The 22383-nt window shown below is 40.2% G+C and overlaps 1 protein-coding gene across 1 annotated transcript in view; it reads right to left on the bottom strand.

The window, feature by feature from the left end:
* LOC134349892 (uncharacterized) overlaps positions 1–22383 on the bottom strand; it is a 45546-nt gene that overhangs the window by 12302 nt on the left and 10861 nt on the right. The window contains exons 4-11 of the mRNA XM_063054856.1: positions 21984–22092; positions 20040–20139; positions 19492–19552; positions 16573–16680; positions 11800–11925; positions 11615–11651; positions 10011–10075; positions 8240–8322 (exon numbers count right to left, since the gene is read on the bottom strand). Coding sequence (XP_062910926.1) covers positions 8240–8322; positions 10011–10075; positions 11615–11651; positions 11800–11925; positions 16573–16680; positions 19492–19552; positions 20040–20139; positions 21984–22092 — 689 coding nt within the window. The remainder of the gene's footprint in view (positions 1–8239; positions 8323–10010; positions 10076–11614; positions 11652–11799; positions 11926–16572; positions 16681–19491; positions 19553–20039; positions 20140–21983; positions 22093–22383) is intronic.

Below are 22383 nucleotides of genomic sequence, written 5' to 3'. Positions count from 1 at the left end.
TTGAGTTCGATGGAAACTTGGCTACACAATCATGGGTGTACAGTGAGCACAGCAGGGGGCTGAGTACACAGCCTTGTGGGGCACTGGTGCTCAGAGTAATTGTAGAGAACAGGTTGTCCCCTATTTTTACAGCCTGGGTCCTGTCTGTGAGGAAGTTGAAGATCCAGCTGCAGATCTGAGTGCTAAGGCCCAGGTTCCGAAGCATAGGAATCAGTTTATTTGGAATGATGGTATTAAAGGCAGAGCTGTAGTCAATGAAAAGGAGCCTTTATTCTCCAGGTGTTCTAAGGAGGAATGTAGGGCCAGAGAGATGGCATCTGTCATTGACCTGTTACTCCGGTAGGCAAATTGCAAAGCGTCGAAATTGACCGGTAGGCTGTGGTTGATGTGTGCCATAACCAATCTCTCGAAGCACTTCATAGCAATTGATGTCAGAGCCACAGGTCAATAGTCATTCAGGCATGCCACCTTGCTCTTCTTCGGCACTGGGATTATCGTTTCGTTCTTGAAACACGAGGGGATCTTAGACTGAAGCAAGGAGCAGTTGAAAATGTCAATAAACACTCCAGCTTGCTCGCTTGCTTGCACAGGCCCGGAGAACCAGTCCTGGGATGCCATCTGGGCCCGTCGCCTTCCTTGGATTTATCTTCAGGAAGGCCCTTCTAATGTCCTCCTCGGTGACGATGAATCTCGATGCCACCAGGTCCAGTTCATCCGGAGGGAGCAGGACGCTCTTCTGTTCGAATCTTGCGTAGAATACGTTAAGTTCATCAGGAAGAGAAGTGCCACAGTTAATGATATTTCCAGCCTTTTAATTGCACCCGGTGATCTCATTTAGACCCTGCCATAGTCTACTGGCATTCCTCTGGTTAGCCTGGGCTTCCAACTTGGCTCGATATTACCTCTTGGTGCCCTTAATGGCTTTCCGGAGTTCACGCCTGGATTCCGTGTAGCGACTGGTATCCCCGGACCCTAAAAGCCACAGCTCTAGCCTTTAAAAGGGACTTGAGCTCATAATTCATCCAAGGTTTCCAGTTAGGGAATACCCGGATCGTCTTGCGAGACACACAGTCCTCCATGCATTTCCAAATAAAGTCCGTGACAGCTGAGGCATACTCATTGAGGTTAGCTGCCGAGCCCTTGAATACTAACCAGTCCATCGATTCAAAGCAGTCACGGAGTACCTCATCCGTTTCCTCTGTCCAACGCGACACTGCTTTTGACACCGTGTCCTCCCACTTCAGTTTCTGTTTGTAAGCTGGGAGGAGGAGTATGGCCTGCTGGTCCCATGTTCCAAAGTGAGGTCGTGGGACGGAATGGTAGGCATCCTTGACTTCTGTGTAGCAGTGGTCAAGTATATTCGGGCCTCTAGTGGGGCAGGAGACATGCTGGTATAACTTTGGCAGTGCCGTTCTGAGGTTGGCCTGGTTAAAGTCCCCGGCTGTAACGAGCAAAGCCTCCGGATACCTGGTCTCAAGTTCACTGATGTTGGCATACAGTATGTTCAGAGCACACTCCACATCCACTTGCGGGGGGAATGTAGACCGCCGTCAGTATGACCGAGGTGAATTCCTGTGACAGATAGTAGCGACGACACTTCACTGACAGGTGTTCCAGGTCCGGGCTGCAGGAGTTTGTCAGTGCCACTGTGTCCGAGCACCACGCAGTGTTGATCAGTAGGTAGACACCATCTCCCCTCATCTTGCCTGAAGATGCCGTGCAGTCCATCCAATGGATTGAAAATTCCTCTGGTCGGATGGCACAGGAGAGCCAGGTCTCGGTGAAACAGAATACACAGCAGTTCTGCATCTCCCTGCAGTAGGTGAGTCTCCCTTTAAGTTCATCCACCTTGTTCTCTATGGCTTCCACATTAGCTAGTAGGATGGTGGGCACAGGGGCCCTGAAGCCCCTCAGCTTCAATCTGACCAGCAGCATAGCTCTTTTCCCACGCTTCCTCAGTAAATAGTGCATCTTTCCAGGTTTCCATCGATGCAGTGTGTTGTTGTCGCTCTTTGAGGTTGGTGGACGCATCCCACGGGGATCGATTGGCGGGTTGTGTCGTCGGGCGCTCCGGGTCAGGCTGAGTGACGGGGGAGGCTCCGCTGCCACTTCCAGCAGTCGGGGGCCCGGGCTGTCGATTGGTTTGGGCCCCGAAGCCGACACTTAATCCCGGAGGGCCGGGCTCCTGGCTGAAACAAGTCCGTAGCCGAGTCACGGTTGCAGAGGCCTCCGCTCCCGCCAAGCCTTGGGCTTGATTTCCGAGGTTGGCGGCGGAGACCTCACTTCCAGCAGCTGTGGATGGCCACCAACGGGGCTTTACGGTGGTCACTCTGGGGAAGCGTCTGGGGCACCTTGAGGTCTCCGCCATTGCTTCTGTGTGGTCGTCTGCTCCGGAGAGGTGCTGGTCGGAATGGGCATCTCCAAGCTCTCTGGCACGGTAGCAGGCTGCGGATCTCCGGGAACTTGGCGGGCCTTGGACCAGGCCTCGATGGTCGGGTCCAGGTGTGGTCCGGAGTTTAAGAAGTAATTCTGGCGCGGTGGTCTCCAGCTGGGTCAGCAGCTTCGCCAGGGTGTTGTTGATCTTGCTAGATGTAGCAGATTGGAGGCTTAGAAGGGTTTCTCGGGTATAGGATAGTGTAGAGGGCCGTTTGCTTGGGACAGCACGCGCAGAGTTGCCAATTACTGGCGCCATCTTAAGTAGGGTCAAGTTTTAAAATTTAAGGATTTTTCCAATTCTTTTTGAGTGCAGGAAGCAGCACAAAGTACTGATGGAGAGGTCTTGAGTCGGAGCAAAGAAAGACTATTCATTGTATCATACAAAAACAAAGGCCTAACTTGGACCCACAGCTATATCTTTGATCTGAGGGAACTATGTGGAGTTGAAAATGTTGTTCAATGGAAAACAAGTTCACCCAATTGCATGACAACATAGGTAGTTTTATTCTGCTCAAAAGACGAAGCAGAGAGCTCGCAGGCTTCCTGGAAGGATAACTGGCTTCCTGAATGGAAGACCCAGCTGAGCTCAATCGGCTTGGCCAAAACAAGCAGTGTTAAGACAAACAATTTAATGTCCACCTGCAAACCTATAGCTAACGATCATTTAAATTAAGGCATGTTGGATTACCAGTATGAAATCCTACTCAATAGCCTATAACCAGGTATATTTTAATGCTTCTATTAAAAAGGCAAAACTTTAGTTTTGTTTCATTTGAAAGATGCAAATATTAGGTTGCATTAAGAACGATTGCCAAATGTCAGGAGGTCTTTCTTCATTTTGCTACAACATTGTACAGAGTAAATTCCACAGCGGTGAACTTTCATCACCACCGTTACTTCTGATAAAGCATCCACCAAGGTTTGCTTCTATAGATATACCCACGTCCTTAGCAAATACCTTCGGCTTCAAATTACTCTGCATGTTATTCTTACATTTTGAAAACAATCAAAATGATTTACTGTTCCTCAAATCACTGATCAAATTGTATTCAGATATCCGCAACTACTTGCCATCTGTTTCAGCAATCACTATTTCTCAGACATTTCAAATCAAAGTTAATTATTACTCAACCATACATGAATACAGCCGAGTGAGCCAGCATGCAAAACATACACATGCATTCAAAATAGCAAGAAAGAAAACGCAAGAAAACACATTTTCTAGTCCAAGACCGTGAGTAACAAGTTCCACAAATTGATGGTTTATAGCAGCCTATCATTCCACCTATCAAACAATAGAGGGGCAGCACTGATGGGAGAGGCCAGCCCCCAACCGAGCACGGATGCCACGCTACAGCACCTCAGGCGTCTCCTCTTCTGGACTGTAGCAGCAGGCAAACCCGCAGCTTGGGGCCAATTTCTGTGCTTCTTGTTGGAAAGCATACTGGACCAAGGAAAGACCATGCTACCTAGAGGAATCATGAAAGTGATGAAGGCTGTTGTCTGACATTTACAACTGAAACTATTGTTGACTACAGAACACTTTAGGTTTTATAACTAGAATCAAAAGGGAGTCCATTTCAGCTAATCTGGGTAAATTGTCCTTCTATTTTATGATTGAAAGGAAAATAGCATAGACAGCTGGCAAAACTAGGTCAGAGAGATGTGCATTTTTTTTTCTTTAAATGAGTATTTAATAATGAGGCCTAAACTTTTTTTGACTCAAGGGCAATAGTTTAATCTTGGTCATTTTACAAGCATCAGTTGTCATGCATAGAACAATATGATATATAACAAAGAAACAGGTTATTCAACTCTAAGAGCCTATAGCGGCAACTCGAACAAACCAATGCCGCTGCTAGAGAGCAAGCATGGGGAGTTATCCTATATGACGCGCTCTCTGATCAATCCAATAATAATCTTTAAAAAGCCAAAGCAAAAGCCCTTTATTAGCAACTAGCAAAGCATACAATCTTTAAGCGATGAAAATTATAACCTAAGACTAGCAATGTTAAACATACTTAAATGATTTCAAATGTAATTCAGTAGTAGACAAGGTATGACACCCAACTGTTCCCAGCAATAAACCAACCAGAATAAAGCATGAATACATAACTAACCCTTTGCTTTTACCACACGTCCATCCACATGACTAACTACCATAATAAACTTGCAACACAGAATATCATGCAGATAGATGCATGGCTTCTACACAGTCCTTCATTCTCCACACAACCTACTGCCTATTTGCTTATCTAAATTTGAAGCATAAACATAGTGAAAATTTGCTGCAGGCAAACAAAACTATAGATTACTCTATTAGACATACTTTTTCTCAGATATAATCACTACAATCAATAGACTGCTTGAGCTTTTGAGTCACCTGTAAGACCTGTTTGAACTGAAGTCTCGAAGATGCAGGACGATCACAGCATGGCAGGGACAGCCAAGTCGAGGCAGTAGGGCCTGAGCTCAAGAGCAGGGAATGAGCAAATGCTTGGCCATTGGAGGTGGTTTGATTCAGCAGAACCGAGCACAGCAAGTGGAGGTGAGGTACAGTCGAAGCAGCGGGGGCCGGGCCCAAGTCCAAGAGTGAGGAATGACCAAAGGTTTGGCCAATTAAGCACCAGGCCAGATTGAAGGTCAGGGTGTCAGGGCAGGAGACAAGGAGAGGTCAGTGTTCAGCTCACTGCTCCGCAAGGCTGTCATTGCTGCACTGAATTAAGGCCATGGCCTGCCACAATCAGGCTCTCAGGCTACGTCCATACTCAACTGGATAATTTTGAAAACGCCGGTTTTGCGTAAAAACAGGCATCCACACTAAGCGTTTTTAAAAATACCTGTGTCTACACTAAAATGGATATTTGGGCGAATCTCCTCCTACTGGGCAAGCGCAGGACACACAGAAAACAAGAGGAAACCGTATACTTGGTGCACATTTGTCCAGAAACATTTCCTACAGCCATAGTCTCTTCACCGATGAAAGGGACGACAGCTACAATTAAATGCAATAAGGCTTGTTACTGGGCAAAAGTGAAATTTGCTGTTACCTCATTTGTTTGCCTTTACTTTTGCCACGTCTTTGTGTATTATTTTGTAGTATTTAACATGTGCAATAAAACCAGTTACTGGGCAAAAGTGACAATTGCATCTATTGAATGTATGCACAAGCAATACATTAATACTGTAAAGCACCTTGTTAAACGTATAAAACATGTCTGCATCAGTGTTATCTTGTATTTCCATACAATGTTACATTAGGCTGTTACACATCTATTGTCAGATATTGTTGTGGTGTTAGAGGTTGCATTTAAGAAAACAATGAAATGCCGCGTTTCCGCCACCATTTGTTCCGTCACGTCATGACAGCGGTTTTAAAAATAGCCAGTTACCCCGTACACACTACACCGGATATTAGTCATTTTCAGATTTATTCACTCTGGAGAGCGTTTCTGAACATCTCCGTTTTCAGGGGAGGAAAATGCCGTTTCAGTGTGGACGGAGGGTCAAAACGAAGAGAAAATGCTTCGGTTACGGATTTATCTGGTATAGTGTGGACGTAGCCTCAGATCAGCTGCAGCGGTGGACTCACTTCGATGAACTTCAGTTCTGAATGTTATTTTCTTAATTTTATTGTTTGCATGATTTGTTTTTATTTCTGCACATTGCGTGTTTCATTTTTATAATGGGTTCTATTGGGTTTCCTTGTTTTGTAGCTGCAAAGATACATACTTTGATAATAAATATTCTTTGAACTTTGAAGAATTTGCCTGAGCATTGTCAGTTTGGTAATGGGCTTAATAATGCACTAAGTGATCATTTAGTTTGTGGAATCTTGCAAGAAAGCATTAAAAAAATTCTCATAACTGAAGCACAACTTCGATTTAAAAGGGCAATTGAAATTACTATATCAATGGAAACAGTAGACAGAGCTGCAGAATAAAAGTGAACATGAACAAAGTCGCAGCATCCAAACAGAAGCTGGCCTGCCTGATCAAAGGTACTCAACTGAAACCTGCAAATATCCAGTTAAGAACTTATATTGGGAGAAAATATAGTTCCTGTGGGAATGACAGCCAAAACCGTGAAATAACCAAGGCAAATTGGGCCTGTATGTGGAAAAAATAAGGAGGGCTAGCATTATGGGGTGTGAATGACTGAGACAACTACTTGATTAGAAATCCACCCCCAGTTGCATGCCACATGCCCTGCAAATGTCAACTGAAAGCAAGTTAAGGAAGGTACTGGATGAGGCCATGACTGTTTCCATGCTGTACAGCATGAACTGTTAACCAACAGAGAACAAACAGGTGTTGATGCTAATTCCTGTGCCTCTGGTTGGAAAGCATATTGGACCAAGGAAGGGCCATGCTACTTAGAGGAATCATGAAAGTGACAAAAGCTGTTGTCTCACTACAACAGATTTGGTAGACAACATATCTGAGAAAGCTTCTAATATGTTAATCAAGCAGTTACTTGCAAAATATGGTTTTAAGCTGGAAGAGAATTCAAGGAGCTTCAAGAAAGTTGCAAGTGAGTATAACAAACAAGAATCTAAGCTGTGTGCATTAATGTTATTGCATGAAATTGAAGAGGATAAATGAGACCTAATTTTGAAAAATTAGAAAATTCAGAGATATTCACAAGAAATGAGAAGAAAAAGGAGGGTGAAAAAGAGAAAGATAAGCAAAAATTGAAGCAGCTCCAGAGAGAAAAAAGCTGAGAAAAGGACAAGAAAGGTGTCCAGAGCCATCAGAACCACTTCCTTAAGCCTCAGAGTCAACTCCTACAACCACCACGGATGAGGCCCCATAACCCAAGATTGTTTCATAGCCACAAGTCTCACCTGTCAAGCAGAGTAATCCTGCTTGTCAGTAAAGACATTATCCAACAAGAGTAAGAAAGCCTCCACAGCAATTAAATCTTTAGACTTGAATGGGACAACTTACAATGCTCTGGATGTCTATATGGTAAATGGATTATATAGCATACTATGTATATAGCTGAGATGCATTCTATAATGGTTGGGAGTTTATAGCTAAGCAGGGAGGAGTGTTGTGTATTTAATATTTCAGTAGTATTGGAATAATATTGTAAATATATTGTTTAACTAAGCATTGTTAGTTTAAATAATTCATTATGGGTTATATGTAAAATACGGGAATTGCATACATCACAACACTACCACATGATATGTGCATGCTTCGCTTTAAAGTAAAAACAAAGTACACACATTTATCTCATGGCTCTCGTTTTCCTTTCAATTAGTTTTTTTGTGCTTTGGAGTTACAAAACATAACAGAGTAGATGTCAAGTGTAGCCCTTTTTTAAAAAATGCACAGAATGGTGGGTGTCAAAAGCAAATATTTTCACAATCTATGTTTCATTAAAATATGCATTAAATAAGATGACAAAAATAAATTGTTCAATTAAAAGTCTCAGAACTCAGAGAAAAGCTAAGTTGCTATCTTTACTTATTTTGCTCTGTTCTCTAGGAAAATATTACTTGACACAGTTTCCTTGGTCTATGGATCAAAAACTGGACCTATACAGGGATTGGGATCTTATTTGTAAGATATGGTTCAACAAATATTATTACACCAGACTACTGCCCCACTAGTCTGTTGGATAGAGCTCCCAACTTGAAAAGCTAAACCCCAAATGTTTGAGAGAACAAAAGATACTCTTATAAAAATTTTGACTCACTCTTCACAATATTTAATGCAATATATTTTCCATTATACAGTTACTACAAACAATTGTAATCTACGATGATGTTACAAGATACAAGACACAAACTTACTATGTTTTTCTTCTTTGATGAAATGGAAATTGCACACTTCCTTTTCTGCTCATTGTCAGGACGAAATTTAGAGATGCTTTTACCTTATTAAAAAAATAAGATACCTGATGGCAACATAAAATTAATGTATCACAGCATAAGAATAAAATGAATTCTATATATTATTTGACAATGCAAGGGTTCTACATTTACAGAGTGAATTCCACTTTCATGCAGATTAAAATGTGATGGGAAAAGGTAAATCCTGTTGTTGAATTGTGATGAGGAAAAAATTAACCTTAAGCTTGGGCAATGCTTATTTGGCCATCTCAATTGGAATGAAAAATGTGGATGGAATTTATACTGTATGTTTACTCAGATCACATGAACAGAATTGAAGGAACATGTAACATCCGGAGGAGATTACAGAAATAAGAATGACCAAAGTCATAGAAAAATATGTAAGCAGGGATCAAAATTTTAAAAAGTAGAGGCACCGGAAGGCAGTGGGGTGATGGTTTCAAATACTCTGGATAAAGTAGATGAGCAATGTTTCATTATTAGTAGAGTCTATGATCTGCTGTTAGTCTTCTGAGACCATGGATCTGCCCCTGGAAAGTCTTCGCTCTCCAGGGTGCAGGCCTGGGCAAGGTTGTATGGAAGACCGGCAGTTGCCCATGCTGCAAGTCTCCCCTCTCCACAACACCAAGGGAAGGGCAAGGGCCGATACAGCTTGGCACCAGTGTCATCGCAGAGCACTGTATGGTTATGTGCCTTGTTCAAAGACACAACACGCTGCCTCGGATCAGGCTCGAACTCACGACCTACAGGTTGAATGCCTTAACCACTTGGCCACATGCCCACATGATCTGCCAGCCTATAAATAAAGGGATGTAACTTTACAACTGAGACACAGAGGAATTTCTTCAGCCATATTCTTTTAGTAGTCCAAAGCTCATCTCAAGTCAGATAAGAAACAAAGGTTCTTAATAATATTAAAATGCCAGAGGGGGAATTAGAGGTAACAACTAATGTACAAAGACAATGCCTTCAATTTTCCCCATTATCTTAAATTTCCAAGAGAAACATGAGCAGTTTTAACAGAAAATAAATTTTACAGAGCTTTTTTTTATGTCCATATTTCAGGATAAACAAAAATAGAAACCCAGTTGGATCATGGTGGGAAGGACCGAAGGAGGATGATGGAATTAATCTGTCAAAAAGGACAACCAAGATCACAAAGATCATCTTTGTTACTTGGATTTTGGCACCATGGCACAGTCAAACATCTAAATGGAGGGATTCAGACAAGTAGTTCCAGGAAACATGCACAAATATGGGAGATCACAACACAAGATTGTGGATCAAAAGGCTTAAATTATGAGGCCTAAGCTTTCTGTAGATAATTCACTTCCTTTAAAATTATTTCCCATTTTGAACTCAGTTCCTTATTTCTGTTGTTAAAATTCTGATGCAATTTATAAAATATTTTTAATATTGTTGCTATTATTTGGTAAAATATTTTATTAAGTATATCAGGTTTTTGAATTTGATGAGGCAAAAATGGAATGTTAAACATGATTGCAGGAAATTTGAAGGCATATTACAAGATTCTCTAGTGATAGAAGCCAAGCCAGGTCAACAAACAAGAGAAAGTACATGTGAACTTTGGAGAGGATGTTGAGTATGTTTGGAAATTTCAATGAGATGAATTTTATAGAGGACGAGGGCAAGAAGCTGGTCAAGTGAACGTTGACTGGAATAGGAAGATGATCATTGTGGCAACCAATACCTGCAGCTGTAACCAAAATAGGTTGAAACGTTCCATACACCTCAGTTCCATCTGTCACATGGTTTCTAAAACCAAAAGCACATTTGAGTAATGTTAGTACAAAACATTGGAAGGGAGTGGTTACGCAAAAGATCATTGTGAAAAGTAGAGCTTCTCCAGTGTTGCCATTGTGGATGGAAAAATCATGGGCTTTGCAGAGGTTTACCTCCCATTTTGTACAGTTACCCCAATAAAAAAGGGAGGAGGCATCAGGTGTCTTAGCAGCCTAAAAGACAGAATAAATTCTCAGAAGAGGCAAGAGGAGAGATTTATGGGGGCTCTGACAGAAATTTTTGAACTTTGTGAAACCTACATTCAAGTAGTGCAGCAGTACTATCAGGTAATCTAACAACAGAAAGTCTAACATCAATGGTAGGAAAGTTATAGAACATAGAACAGTACAGGCTTTTTGGCCTACGATATGGTGCTGACATCTTAACCTACTCCAAGATCAATCTAACACCTCCCTCCTGCATAGCGCTCTATTCTTTTTGATCCAGGTGCCTACCTAAGAGTCCCTTAAGTGTCCCTAATGCATTTTCCTCGACCACAACCCCAGGCAATGTATTCCACGAACCTACCATTCTACATAGAAAATTTACCATTGACACCCCTCTTACACTTTCCTCCAATCACCTTAAAGTTATGCTCTCTCCTATTAGACATTTACACATTGGGAAAAAGGCACTGGCTGTACACTCTATCAATGCATCTTATCATCTTATACACTTCCAAAAGAAGTTCCCTGGGAACTTAACCTCTTTGTTAATGAAGGGACAGCTGTAACTTTTCACCACTGATAAACAAAGTTCCTCATTGTTACAAGACTCTAGTTTTTCTACATTTCTGCAATTTCTATTTTCTACAGTGAAGAAAAATATTCAATACTACAGTTCTTTCTTTATAAACCATTAACATTTCTTGAACCATCTTTTCCACCTCTATCTATAAATAAAAAAAATCCCTAATACAAACCTTGTTAATTTAGTCTCATATTTGATCTTTTCTCTCTGATCAACTTCAGCTCATTTGTATTAGATTGTTAAAATACATAATCAATCTATTTTGCTAGCTCTGAAGGGATCACTTTTCTTCTTGAGTTATTAATGTTCTCAATGGAAATGAAATTGTTTGAAAATTTCCAAATTATTTTTTTCACACTGCTGATTAATGGAAAACACTTAAGCCATTGCTGCATTCAAGTTTACAAAAACTGGCTTTAAGATTGTAATGTCTGGTCTCTGAGTTTCAGCAACTGTAAAAAAAAAATTCTATCATAGTGATCCCTTTTCCAAATATTTCAGGAATAATCTCAGATGCATTCTTTGAATTATTTCTTCAAATTATTTTTGCCAGTTTGATGTCTCCCATTTACCTTCCTCCATATTTACTGCATTACCTTTGCCATTTCTACTCACACTGATAATACTGCCATCCATCTTTCAGAACAACATTAAACTTGTTAACTTTAATAAGTGGTATTATTAGAAATGGGAGCTTTGCATTTGCTTGCAGTGACAGCATTAACATTATTTCATAATTGTTTTAACCAGTAAAAACCTTACTTGAAGTTTCTTTCTTTTGTAATGTTTCCAGAGTGCTCTGAAATCCAAAAGAAACTATTATTACAAGGTAAATTTCTGAAATAATAAAAGCATTCTTTTATTATTTGCAGCTTTTACTCATCGAACTAATACATGCGTACAAATAAACAGTTTTAACGCAAGATGATCACAGAAGCACATATTACCCAAAATATCTGAGAGATTTGAAGGCTGAGGTACTACATCAATGTTTGCTGCTTTACTATTGTCCAGAAGAGTAGAATTTTTGTAACAGAACCAGCCAATATCTTCCTGCTGCACACAAGTATGATCTGCAAGTTGAAATGACAGCATGTTGTCATAGTCATAGAAAAGTACAGCACAGAAACGAGCCCTTTGGCCCATCTAGTCCATGCCAAAACATTTAACCTGCCTATTCCCACCAGAGCCCTCCATACCGCTACCATCTGTATACCTTTCCAGACTTCTCTCAAATATTGAGATTGCACTCACATGCACCATTTGTGCTGGCAGCTTGTATCACACTCCTTACCCTGACTGAAGAAATTTCCCTTCATGTTCCCCTTAAACTTTTCACCTTTCACCCTTAGCACATGACCTCCAGTTGTAATCCTACCCAGCCTCTATGGAAAAAGCCTATTTTATTTACACCACCTTTACTCCTCATAATTTTGTAAATCTCTATCAAATCTCCCCTCAATCTTCTACATTCCAAGGAATAAAGCCATAACCTATTCAATCTTTGCAAATAGCTCAGGCCCTCCAGTCCCGGCAACATTCTGGTAAATTTTCTTTGCACACTTTCAACCTTACTTATATATTTCCTGTAGGTAGGTGAACAAAACTGCACACAACTCTCCAAATTAGACCTCACCAATGTATTGTACAACTTCAACCTAACACGCCATGTCCTGTACTCAATACTTGGATTTATGAAGGCCAATGTGCCAAAAGCTTTCTTTATGACCCTATCTACTTGTGATGCCATTTTCAATGAATTATGGGCCTGTACTCCGAGATTCCCTTATTCTACAGTACTTTTCAGTGCTTTAAATTTCACCTGCCATTTTTCAGACCATTTTTTCCAGCTGGTCAAGATCCCACTGCAAGGTCTGTCTTTCTTGCTGTCCACAACATTCCTAATCTTGGTGTCATCTGCAAATTTGCTGATCCAGTTAACCACATTATCTTCCAGATCGTTGATATAGATGACAAGCAACAGATGCAACACCAATCCCTGCAGCGCTCCACTCGTCACAGGACTCCAGTTAGAGAGTCAACCATCTACTACCACTCCCTGGCTTCACCCACAAAGCCAATGCCTAATCCAATTTACTACCTCATCCTGAATGCCAAATGACTGAACCTTCCTGAGTAATTTCCTATGGGGGAACCTTGTCAAAAATACCTTGCTAAAGTCCATGTAGACAAAATGCACTCCCTTGCCTTATCAACTTTCCTGGTAACATCCTTGAAAAACTCTGAGATTGGTTAGATATGACCTAGCACACCCAAAGCCATGCTGACTATCCCTAATCAGTCCATGTTTATCCAAATACTTATATATCTGGTTCCTTAGAATATCTTCCAATAACTTTCCCACTGCTGATGTCAGGCTCACTGCACTATACTTTCCTGGTTTACTTTTAAAGCCTTTCTTAAACAGTGGAACAACATTAGCTATCCTCCAATTCTCCAAAAACTCACCTATTGTTAAAGATGATTTAAATATCTCTGCTAAGGCTCCTGCAATTTCTACACTTGCCTCCCACAGGGTCCAAGGGTACACCTTGATAAACCCCGGGGATTTATCCATCCCAATTTGCCTCAAGACAGCAAACACCACCTCCTCTGTGATCTGTACACAGAAGTGAAGTCAATGCCACTTCCTCACTTCTATAGACATCTGTTTTGTCTCCTAAGTAAATACAGATACAAAAAATCCATTTGAGATTGCCCCATCTCTTTTGGCTCCACGCATAGATTACTATTCTGATCTTCCAGAGGACCAATTTTGTCCCTTGCAATCCTTTTGCTCTTAACATACCTGTAAAATCCCTTAGGATTCTCCTTAACCTTCTCTGCCAGAGCAACCTCAACTCTTTTAGCCCGCCGGATTTCTTTCTTAAGTGTTTTCTTGTATTTTCACACTCCATAAATACTTCATTTGTTCCAACCTGCTAAGTACTTTTAAAAAAAATCTTAACCAGGGTCTCAATATCTCTTGAAAACCAAGGTTCCCTAAACTTGCTATCTTTCACTATCACATCTTTCGTTATCAGTCAGCCCAAAATGTCAACCATTTACTCTTTTCCATAGATGCTGCCTGGCCCGCTGAGTTCCTCCAGCATTTGTGTGTGTGGCCTTAAAGTGACATCATTGGTTGTGGAAACTCAGTGGATGGCCAAGTGAGTGTAGTTATCCCCTTTGTTCACAAGCCTTATGCTTATGGGGAAGTAACTGTTCTTGAACCTGGTAGTGCGAGTCCTGAGACTCTTGTCCGTTCAACCTGATAGCAATAGTGAGAAAAGAGAATGGCATGGGGAAGACTGTAAATGATTTAGTGGGGACATAATTATCTACAGCTGTTTTTAATGAAGTCTATTACAGCCATAGTGTATTCATTCAGATCTCTAGATGAGTGCTTGAATCTCTGGAGCCTTGCTTTTTAGGTTCTGCCTCTATGCAGGTAGGAGGGCAGCCAAGCAAACTGATTACCAAAATACATTCTGGGTAAGGAACAGCAGGCATTCGTTATCAGAGTGTAGCAGTGGACTAGTATATTGGGACCTCTGGTGCTACAGGTTATATGCTGGTGGTAGTTGGGCAAGGTTTGCTTCAAAGAAACCTAGTTGAGGTTTCCAGCTATTTGAAATGCATCGAGATGGACTGTTTCTTGTCTACAGATGACATCATGCAGTGTTGCGAGTGCTTGCTTATAGTCAGCCACTGGTGGTATACAAGCTGCAGTCAGGATCACAGATGAGAACAGCCAAGGCAAATGGAATGGACGACATTTGACTGTTAGGTGTTCCAAGTTAAGGGAGCACGAGTTTAACATAACCACCATGTCAAAGCACCAACGAGATCAGACCATAAAACACATGCCTCCTCCCTTTGTCTTAGCCAAGCCCACAGTTCGGTCCATTCTGTAAATCATAAATCCTTCTGGTTTGACTTCTGTGTCTGACATATCCGCAGATAACCAAGTTTCAATAAAGCAAATAATTGAGATGTTTCTTATCTGCCTCTGATACTGCAGTCTTAATCTCAGGTCCTCAGTTTTATTCTCCAGCGATAGCACATCTACCAACAAGATGCTGGGTAGAGGAAGCTTCATCACTCTGCGTTTCAGCCTGGCCTGGATTCACCTCTTCTGTCTTGCTTTCAGTCATGGTGATGAACCTTAAAAGGTGCTGTGCCTGACTAGGCAGGGTTCATCAGTCGATCGTGAGAACCGAAGATCATTGATGTGATTTAGAAGTCCATTGTTAAGAGGAAATTTTATATATATTATACTTAAGAGGTTTGCCATCTTGCTCAATATTGTAGCTCTATGAAACCCTGGTTAGACCACACTTGGAACAGTGTTCGGTTCTGGTCGCTTCATTATAGGAAGGATGTGGAAGCTTTAGGGAGGATGCAGAGATTTACCAAGATGCTGCCTGGACTAGAACATGTCAATGAGAATAGGTAGAGCAAGCTAGGGCTTTTCTCATTGATGTGAAGGCAAATAGGAGGTGACTAGATGAGGCATATGTGATAAGAGGCATAGATCAAGTGGATAGCCAGAGGCTTTTTCCCAGCACAGAAATCACTAATACGAGGGGGCATAATTTTAAGGTGATTACAGCCAAGTGATGTCAAAGGCAGGTTCTTTAAAGAGAGATTGGTGGGTGTGTGGAATGCCCTACCAGGTGTGGTGGTAGAGGTAGATACTTTGGGGCACTTAATAAACTTAGATAGGCACATGGATAATAGAAAAATGGAAAGCTATATAGGAAGGAAGGATTAGAATGATATTAGAATAGGTTAAAACTCCAACACATCATCATGGGCAGAATGGCCTGCACTGTGCTGTAATTTTTTATGTTTATGAATAAATGCTAAGTGAAGCAATATGAGCTGAAGGACCAGTGAAATCTCAATTTTAGCATAGCGCACATATAAAACCTTCAGATGATGTTCACTGCTTAGTTTTAGTTTCAACTCTTAAAAATAACATGAAATTTACATCAATTACGTGCAACTGACTTGTGTTTATTTGATGTTTTTGACATCCAGTTTTTTTAATGAATATTTATTTGAATACCTGGGACAGTGAATGCATCATAAAGCTAATATTATTCTTGGCTACAGCATAGTTTAGGTATCTGCTCCATTTGGGGATTCAGGGCATGATTGAGACAACTGCAAATCATAGACGTGCTGGAAGTTGGACTACCACTAATCGGCGAGTATGCTTCCAGACTTCCTCAGCCAGTATTCACAGAGGGGAACCTACCTCAGCGACCTGTACCAGGGACTAAGGCAAATCTTGGATAAATTTATATTTTCTGAATTTGTTTTCTTTATACAAATAAATTTTTTTTAAACTGATTTTAAAGACTTCAAATGAATGAACATCTTCTAGTGACATAGCACTTGTTACAATCATCTAATGCATTTAGCAATATAGTACTGAACTCCTAGACATGCATGTTCCAAGAAAAATAATGAACCAAGCACACATTCACAAATAAAATTATACTTCTAAAGATGCTAGATTTCTTCACAGGTAAATGTCACTACCTACAATTAAGTTACTTGTGAATGAAGATATCCTCCATTAATCTTGAAGAATCTTGACTAAAAGCAAACATTACCATTTCAAAAACAGTTGCCAAAAGCAAGCTATTCCAAAAATAAACAGATTGAAGGAGCTATTCCATTTATTGCTGAATTAATGCAGTATTTACCATCTGCCTCTCGGAATAATTCTATAGAAGAACAACTATCCATGCTTGCAGCTGAAGATGAGTCCACAGGCAGCTCTGAATCTAATGAAGGCAAAAGGGAGGGGGAAGCTTCAGATAGCAGGGAAAATGACATTAAAAGAGATAAACATTAATGTTACTTTTCCAACATCAATGGTGCTGTCTTTTCATTCAACTTGAGTACAGTTGCAAGTTAATATCAATCAAAGACCTTAACAGCAAAACATCTTAGTGGCCTGATGAAAAGTCATTCACCAAAAACGTTAGTTACTTTTCTCTCCACACAGTCTCACTGGCCTGCTGAATAATTCCAACATTTGTTGATTTTATTTTAGAAAGGAGAGTGCAAGCCGTATATTGAGACCATTAAATAATGCCTTAGTCAAAGTAGTAGGTTAAAAGGGGCACCTTAAAGGACAAAAGAGAACAATTCCTGTGCTGATAATATTTGGGATGGAAAACATGCTTTAAATATATACTGTTTGATAGCAAGTCAGTTTGTTTAATACAGTTTAAAATGTCATTTAGAAATCATCTAGAAAATCTGCAAGAAATATTGTTTTAACAACTGAAATAACTTCATGGAACTACACAATCTTTCACTAGTTGTGCTGGCCAGATGCCCAGTAAATTAGCACTTTATTTATACTTTTGTATCCTGCTGACTTAAAGAACATAAAACAACACAGCTCAGCCACAGGTCCTACAGCCCACCATGTTGTGTTGAGCTGATTAAATTAGTAATCAAATATACACTAAACTAATCCCTTCTGCCAACACAATGTCCATATCTTTTCATTGCATACACTTTCATGTGTCTCTTGAACATCCCTGCCACATTTGTCTCTACCATCACCCCAGGCAGCACATTCCAGGCACCCACCACTGTGTAAAATAACATGCCTGGACCAGCTCCTCTGAATTTACCCCATCTCACCTTAAATGCATGCCCTTTGTTGTTAGAAATTTTAACCCTGGGAAAAATATATTGGCTGCCTACTCTGTCTGTGTCTCTCACACTCTTATAGCACACACTGTGCCTCTCCCGTATGCGTGAGATGTGGGACATTCGAGAGACTTTGAACTTTTTTACTGTGCCATGGCCTGTTCGTCATCAAGTTATGGTATTGTTGCACTGTTGTAACTATACGTTATAATTATGTGGTTTTGTTAGTTTTTCAGTCTTGGTCTGTCCTGTGTTTCTGTGATATCACACCAGAGGAATATTGTATCATCTCTTAATGCATGCATTACTAAATGAGAATAAAAGAGGACTGCGTGTCCTCATAATCTAATCTAAAGATCTGTCTGTGTCCCTCTGCCTCAGCTATTTCAGAGACAACAACTAAAGTTTGCCCAATCTCTCCTTATAGCAAGTGCCCTCCCTCTAATCCAGGCATCCTGGTAAACCTCTTCTGCACCCTCCCCAAAGCCTCCACATCCTTCTTATAATGAGGTGGCCAGAAATGAATGCAATATTCAAGATGTAGCCTAACTAGAGGTTCATAAAGTTGCAATACAGCTTTCTGGCAGTTAAATTCAATTCCTTGCCCAATAAATACTTGCATAGCATGTGCCTTCTTACCACTCTATCAACCTGTGTAGCCATTTTTAGGGAGCTTCAGGATCCCTCTACTCATTGTTACGTACCCCGTAACTGGGTTGCCAAACCAGCAGAAATGGACCACTTAGTTGGAGTCTGGTTTAACAGAAACTAATGAAGTTTTATTAAAGAAATAAGTAACACAGTCCTCTAATCATAAGGATATAAATGCAACAGCTTAGCAATGATAAAACACACATGTACACAGAACTAGGGTAAATAGGAATCAACCAAGCTCTATCGCAGTCTAGGGGTAAAATGATCAGACTCAAGTGACGCAGAGTTCAGTTCAGCTTAGTACAGTTCGCAGTAATCGCTGTTGTGCCATTGGAGAGAGAGAGAGAATGTAAATTTTGATTCAAACAGACCTTTGATGTTCTTCACAGTTAGCTTTCGGGTGAACCCTTTTATGTCTTCTGTGGTCACCGACTGTGACCCCTCCGTTCCGGATATGACCGTTCTTCCGCGGTGAACCTGGCACCCAGGCAAGGGCAGACACACACACCAGGTTCCCGCCGATCGTCCCTTTTCACCCTGTCAGTCTATGGTCAATTCCCTCAAACCAGACCTCCAACTCCACCAACTTGTGGGGGCACACCGCTCTTTCAGGGTCTCGTTATGTCGTGATCTCATGGTGTGTGTCGTGCCTTAGCGAACCTGTTCTTTTTATCCCCCTGCTGGGGTATCGCCTGTCCATCAAACTTCAAACAGTTCAGGTTCAAAGCAATCGGTATGTCAATATCTGAAATGTGTTTCTTTCTTTTTAATCTCTCTCTTCTCTCTTATTAGCATTTTGAATGTTTCTCCATCGTCTCCCTTATCTCTCTCTCATTAGCATCAATCTTCTGATAACTTCGTTTTTCGTCACATCATCAACACTGTTAAGGGTCTTGCCATTAATGTGTACCATGTCTTTACATTTGATCACCAATGTCTAAGTTAAACTCCATCTGCCATTGCCCTCCCCTCTACTCTATCCCCAACAAAACCAATCTTCATATCATCTGCCAATTTACTAAACTTACTGCGATTTAGCCATTTTGTTTGTAAATCAACACAAAAGGCCCTAAACAGACAAAACCAACAAGAGTCACAAAGGTACTAAAACAATCTAACATTCAAAATCAAGTATCATTGATATAGCTACAATGGTTATTTGTAAAATATTGTGGGACTGAAGGTCACATTATTATAAGCAGCATAAGTGCAATTCAGATGATTAAAGAAAAATGTCACATTCCATAATTTCCATAGAACTTAAATTTTTAGTCAAATTTCTTCCAGAATAGCTTTCTTACCTGAACTAATTTCATTGGATCCAGAACATGTTGAATATTTGGAACTACGTTGGGTAAATTCCTGAAATAAATTTAGAATTGGACTACTGTAAGTTTCTAGTTTCCATTTACAACTGTAATTCATGTACAATATTTTCTTCAATGATAAAATTAGAAATTTTATCAGAGATCCATATGAAATTAAACAGTACTATTTTAGGAAATGATTGTACTGCATGGAATAATGTTAAGATAATGTTAATTAAAATTGTAATAGTCTGCTTTCGTACCCAGGCTATTCTACCCAAGTAGAATATTGATAGAAATTGAATTAGGTTAGCAACTTAAAATGGGCTTTGCCAAAATTAACAATTCACAAGCGACAAAAAGTTGTGTTCCTGGCATCCAAGAATTCTATTTAAATGTCCGGGGGAGGGGGGAGCACTTCCAGCCACGTTTCTGTTAAAATAAGCTTTAAGCTGAAGAAACTAAGGCGAATGATAATTGGTTCCCTAAGTTACAACTCAAACAAAAATTAAACAAGTATATGATTTAATGCAGTAAAATACCTTCCACTGTTGAAGACTTGGGCTTCTGTTCCAAAAAGGCTTAATTCCTCTTTTTTTATTTAAAGCTTTTTGTTGTGCTGTTGCTAATTGAGCTAAATGCCTTAAGAACAAAGAGACATAATATATTTTTCTCCACATTTTGACAAAATATAGAAGTTTGCAATGTACAAGTCCTATAAATAATATTAGGGATCAGGGATAATTAGTTTCTCGAATGTAGAGGAGGCCACTGAAAGCCCACTTAGAAATGACCCATTGCACCTTTTGTTCGTTCACAGGAACATATGCCAAAGTACTTTAAAATGCCATCCCTCTCAACAAAATTTGTTAACATTGAAAACCTCTGGGCTAAAGAGAACAACCAAAGGGAAGAAAGCAACTTCCATTACATACAACAGGTGAAGCGAAAAGATTACAATCTTAGTTGGCCTTTAGTAAATGAAGAAAGTACTTCCTGTCCCCACTGGCCAAGATGCAGGTCTGAGGTCATCCTCTCAGTGCTAAGCCACCACACTGATTATCAATCATGCACAACTTCTTTACACCAAGCAGCAGGAAGAGTGGTGGATTTGTACCAGATTCCTGATAAAACAACAACATGGCAGCAAGCACGATAAGGGATTAGACCTGGTCCATGGCACATCTGTCAGTGATGCATCTCTCAAGTTATAAGACTAAAATGACCTCTTTCAACGGATTCTATTATGCTCATTCCTGGGAATGCACTAGGATGCCATCATAAATTAGAAATCTGCAAGTAAATCACTGCATCAACAAGAAAGGTTACAAAGATGATAATGAAACAGAGCAAGTTTAAAACACAGTGCAGTATCTCCTGCATGGGATAGTGTCATGAAACGAGTTTCAGAAGGGATAGAAAGAAAGTTTCAGAATGCAAAAAAGGAAGCAGGAAGATATATCCGATAGTAGAATTAACTGAAGGTAGGTAGAAAAGACTGGACAGTTAGAGAAAGAATACAGCCAAGATAGCTAAATATAGGCAAATAGAGATTTTAGATATGGGTCCACCAAGTCTGCAGAGAGATAGGATGCTCAAGGTTAGGGCCCCACGAGGATAGAGGGTACGAAGGGAAGATCTCCAGATGAAAAGAGGTTGGTGACCATCTGGGAAATAATAGACTGATGTCAGTCATGTGATCATGGTGGTGAATGAAAGCTGACCTACAGCAGAGATCACCACAGCATAACATCACCACCCTTACTAGCTTGGAAAAACTCAGCTTCTGGAGCCAGTATGCATACAATTCCATTGTACCAGGATTTAAGAATACATGTAAGATAATGAATTAACTATTTGGCTAATAAGTTGGTTCTGCCATTCAATTAGATTTTGGCTGACTGATCTTGATCTCAACTTCACTTTCCTGGCTGATTCCCATAAACCTCAACTCTGAAAGACTTCTTTTTCATTTCAGCATTAAAAATGGTAAATGATTCAGCCTTTAGAGTTCTTTGGGTAAAAACAATAATAATCACCAGAAATTCTGATATTTTGTAATAAATGAGGAATCTGTTATCCTGAAATTTTAATCACTAGCTTTAAATTGTCTCATGAGGGGAAGCGCTTAATACCATCCCTCTCAAAATCCTCTCAAAGTGTTATGTTTCAATAAGGTCCTCTTCATTTTCTGATTTTTCTGGACCTGGACTTTAATCATGTCAGCTCCCTTTGTCAGTAATTAATCTAATAAATTTTCTGTGAACTGCCTGCAATGAAAATAACGTGACCAAAACAGACCCACATGAACAGTCATAGCAAGGCTTCCTTCCATACAATTATATTTCGGGCCTTCACAAAATGAACTACATCTCCTAAAACTTACTAAATTTAAGTATGTTTTTTGAATTGCAACAAACCATTTTAAAATAAATTAAATTTCCTTCTGAAACTTGGAATATTTCATAAAACTCAAACACACTAACCTGTGACCACCAAGAACTGGTTTATCAGTTGCAGATAATTTGGAGACTTCTTCATAAATCATTGACAATTCCTCTAAATTTGAACTTGGCTTTGCATCTGCATTCACCACTTTAAAGTAAAAGTAAAATCTTGTCCAATTAGATAGAGGCATATTGCTATCTGCTATCAATGTAATATTTTTATTAGAAAGAAAATGGATAGTGAGATAAAAAACGACTTTAGTATGAGGTGTTGGCGGGAAGAATGCAAGGACAATGACAGAATGGCTGCCCGGTATACGCACTGCTAGAAATTTCACTTTTCAGTGAAAACAATGGAAAGAAAATTTGAGTAGGCTATGTAATGGCCAACCAATTTGATTACTCTTAATCTCGCACCAGCAAAATGCTGAGGTTTATT

The sequence above is a fragment of the Mobula hypostoma genome, chromosome 7, assembly GCF_963921235.1.
Source record: "Mobula hypostoma chromosome 7, sMobHyp1.1, whole genome shotgun sequence".
NCBI classification, from domain to species: Eukaryota; Metazoa; Chordata; class Chondrichthyes; order Myliobatiformes; family Myliobatidae; genus Mobula; species Mobula hypostoma.
Note: the sequence above shows the minus strand (reverse complement) of the source record. Positions and strands in the feature narration are given on the sequence as shown.